This window comes from Vicia villosa, linkage group LG2 (genome assembly GCF_029867415.1).
Source record: "Vicia villosa cultivar HV-30 ecotype Madison, WI linkage group LG2, Vvil1.0, whole genome shotgun sequence".
NCBI lineage: Eukaryota > Viridiplantae > Streptophyta > Magnoliopsida > Fabales > Fabaceae > Vicia > Vicia villosa.
The window spans coordinates 188,055,273-188,056,842 of record NC_081181.1 but is presented as its reverse complement, the minus strand read 5'-3'; the positions used below and the strand labels follow the sequence as shown (position 1 = coordinate 188,056,842).

General features: G+C 32.5%; 1 protein-coding gene across 1 annotated transcript; it reads left to right on the top strand.

The window, feature by feature from the left end:
* The first annotated feature begins 256 nt into the window (after positions 1 to 256).
* Positions 257 to 1,047, top strand: LOC131647696 (kunitz trypsin inhibitor 5-like). Its single transcript, XM_058917558.1, has one exon. It carries the CDS (start codon positions 281 to 283, stop codon positions 923 to 925), a length of 645 nt encoding a protein of 214 aa, XP_058773541.1. The 5' UTR covers positions 257 to 280; the 3' UTR covers positions 926 to 1,047.
* The last annotated feature ends 523 nt before the right edge of the window (positions 1,048 to 1,570 follow it).

Genomic DNA, 1,570 nt, shown 5'->3' with positions numbered 1-1,570 from the left:
TATTTTTAACTCATTTAATTAATTATAAAATAGTACAATTGTTTGTTGTTTCCAAGACATTTTACATAGAAGGTAACTTTACCCAACTTTTTGAGTTGGGTAAATAAGAATTCACCAAAAAAATATATATGTGCCAATTGTATTTCATTGATTAAAGTGTCTGAATTGTTTAGGTTACCCATAGATAAATGTATGCATTATATCCTCTATAAATTCATACTCTTCAATTACGGTAAATTCCATCCATCACAAACCACTTACATTAAAAGCATACAAAACAATGAAAATCACATTTCTAGCATTTTTCCTTCTCTTTGCTTTCATGAGCTCACAACCACTTCTTGGAGATGCTGAAGCTTCATTTGATCAAGTGGTTGACACATTAGGCAAGAAACTCCGAGCCGATGCTAATTACTATATTCTTCCGGTTCTACCCATTCACAAATGTGGACCTTATGGAAAATGTAGAAGCAGTGGTTCAAGTCTTGCCCTTGCAAGCTTAGAAAAAAGTTGCCCACTTGATGTTGTAGTTGTTGATAAATACCAGGGCTTGCCAATTACTTTTACACCGGTTAATCCAAAAAAGGGTGTCATTCGTGTCTCTACTGATTTAAACATCAAATTCACTTCTCGTCCAACTTGTCTACACCATTCCACGGTGTGGAGGCTTGATCGTTATAATGTTTATAAGAGACAGTGGTTTGTAACTACTGGTGGTGTTGTTGGAAATCCTGGTTTGGAAACCATAAATAACTGGTTCAAAATTGGGAAGTATGGTGATGCTTATAAGTTGATGTTTTGTCCTAGTGTGGTGCAATCTTTCAAGCATGTGTGTAAGGATGTTGGAATTTTTGTGGATGAAAACGGGAATAAGCGTTTGGCTCTCAGTGATGTTCCTCTCAAAGTTAAATTTCAACAAGCTTGATCATAGCTTCTATAATATTATGCAAAAAATGAATAATACTTGTGCTTCCTTTTAAATAAAGTGTATGGAAATCCTCATCAGAGTTTGGTTTCCTTGTTAGAAGTAAAATGAATGAAATATATTAATGTTTGTTATTTTATAATCACCTTTAAAATTACATACAAAGAGTTTGATGTGATCCACATGTTTCGAAAATGATGTTCATCAATGCTTCAAAATCACAAACACAACAGCTCAAGAACGATGATAAAACCAAAGTTGTGAACATCTAAATATAATAAAATACAAAGTCTAATATAAATTTTTAAAAAGAAAAAAAAAGAAAAAAAGAGAATAGTCAATAATTTAGGATAATTTTATCCAACTTTTTGTGTTACATAGATACAAATTCACTTTAATTTATAAGTAAACATGAGGTGTGAGATGACATGTTATCTATAGTGATTTATTGTACTCACTTAAGCTTAAAATCCCCTAAAATTCAACAGGTTTACGAGAAAGAGCACGAGCAATAGAAACAAATCAGGTTGATAGTGATATGACCTAGCCCTATTTAGAGAGTGAGTGATCCTCGATTTACTCAAGTTCATAACATTATTTCAGCCGCATTTCTTGTAGCCGCATTTGCATTGTTACATTTTTATG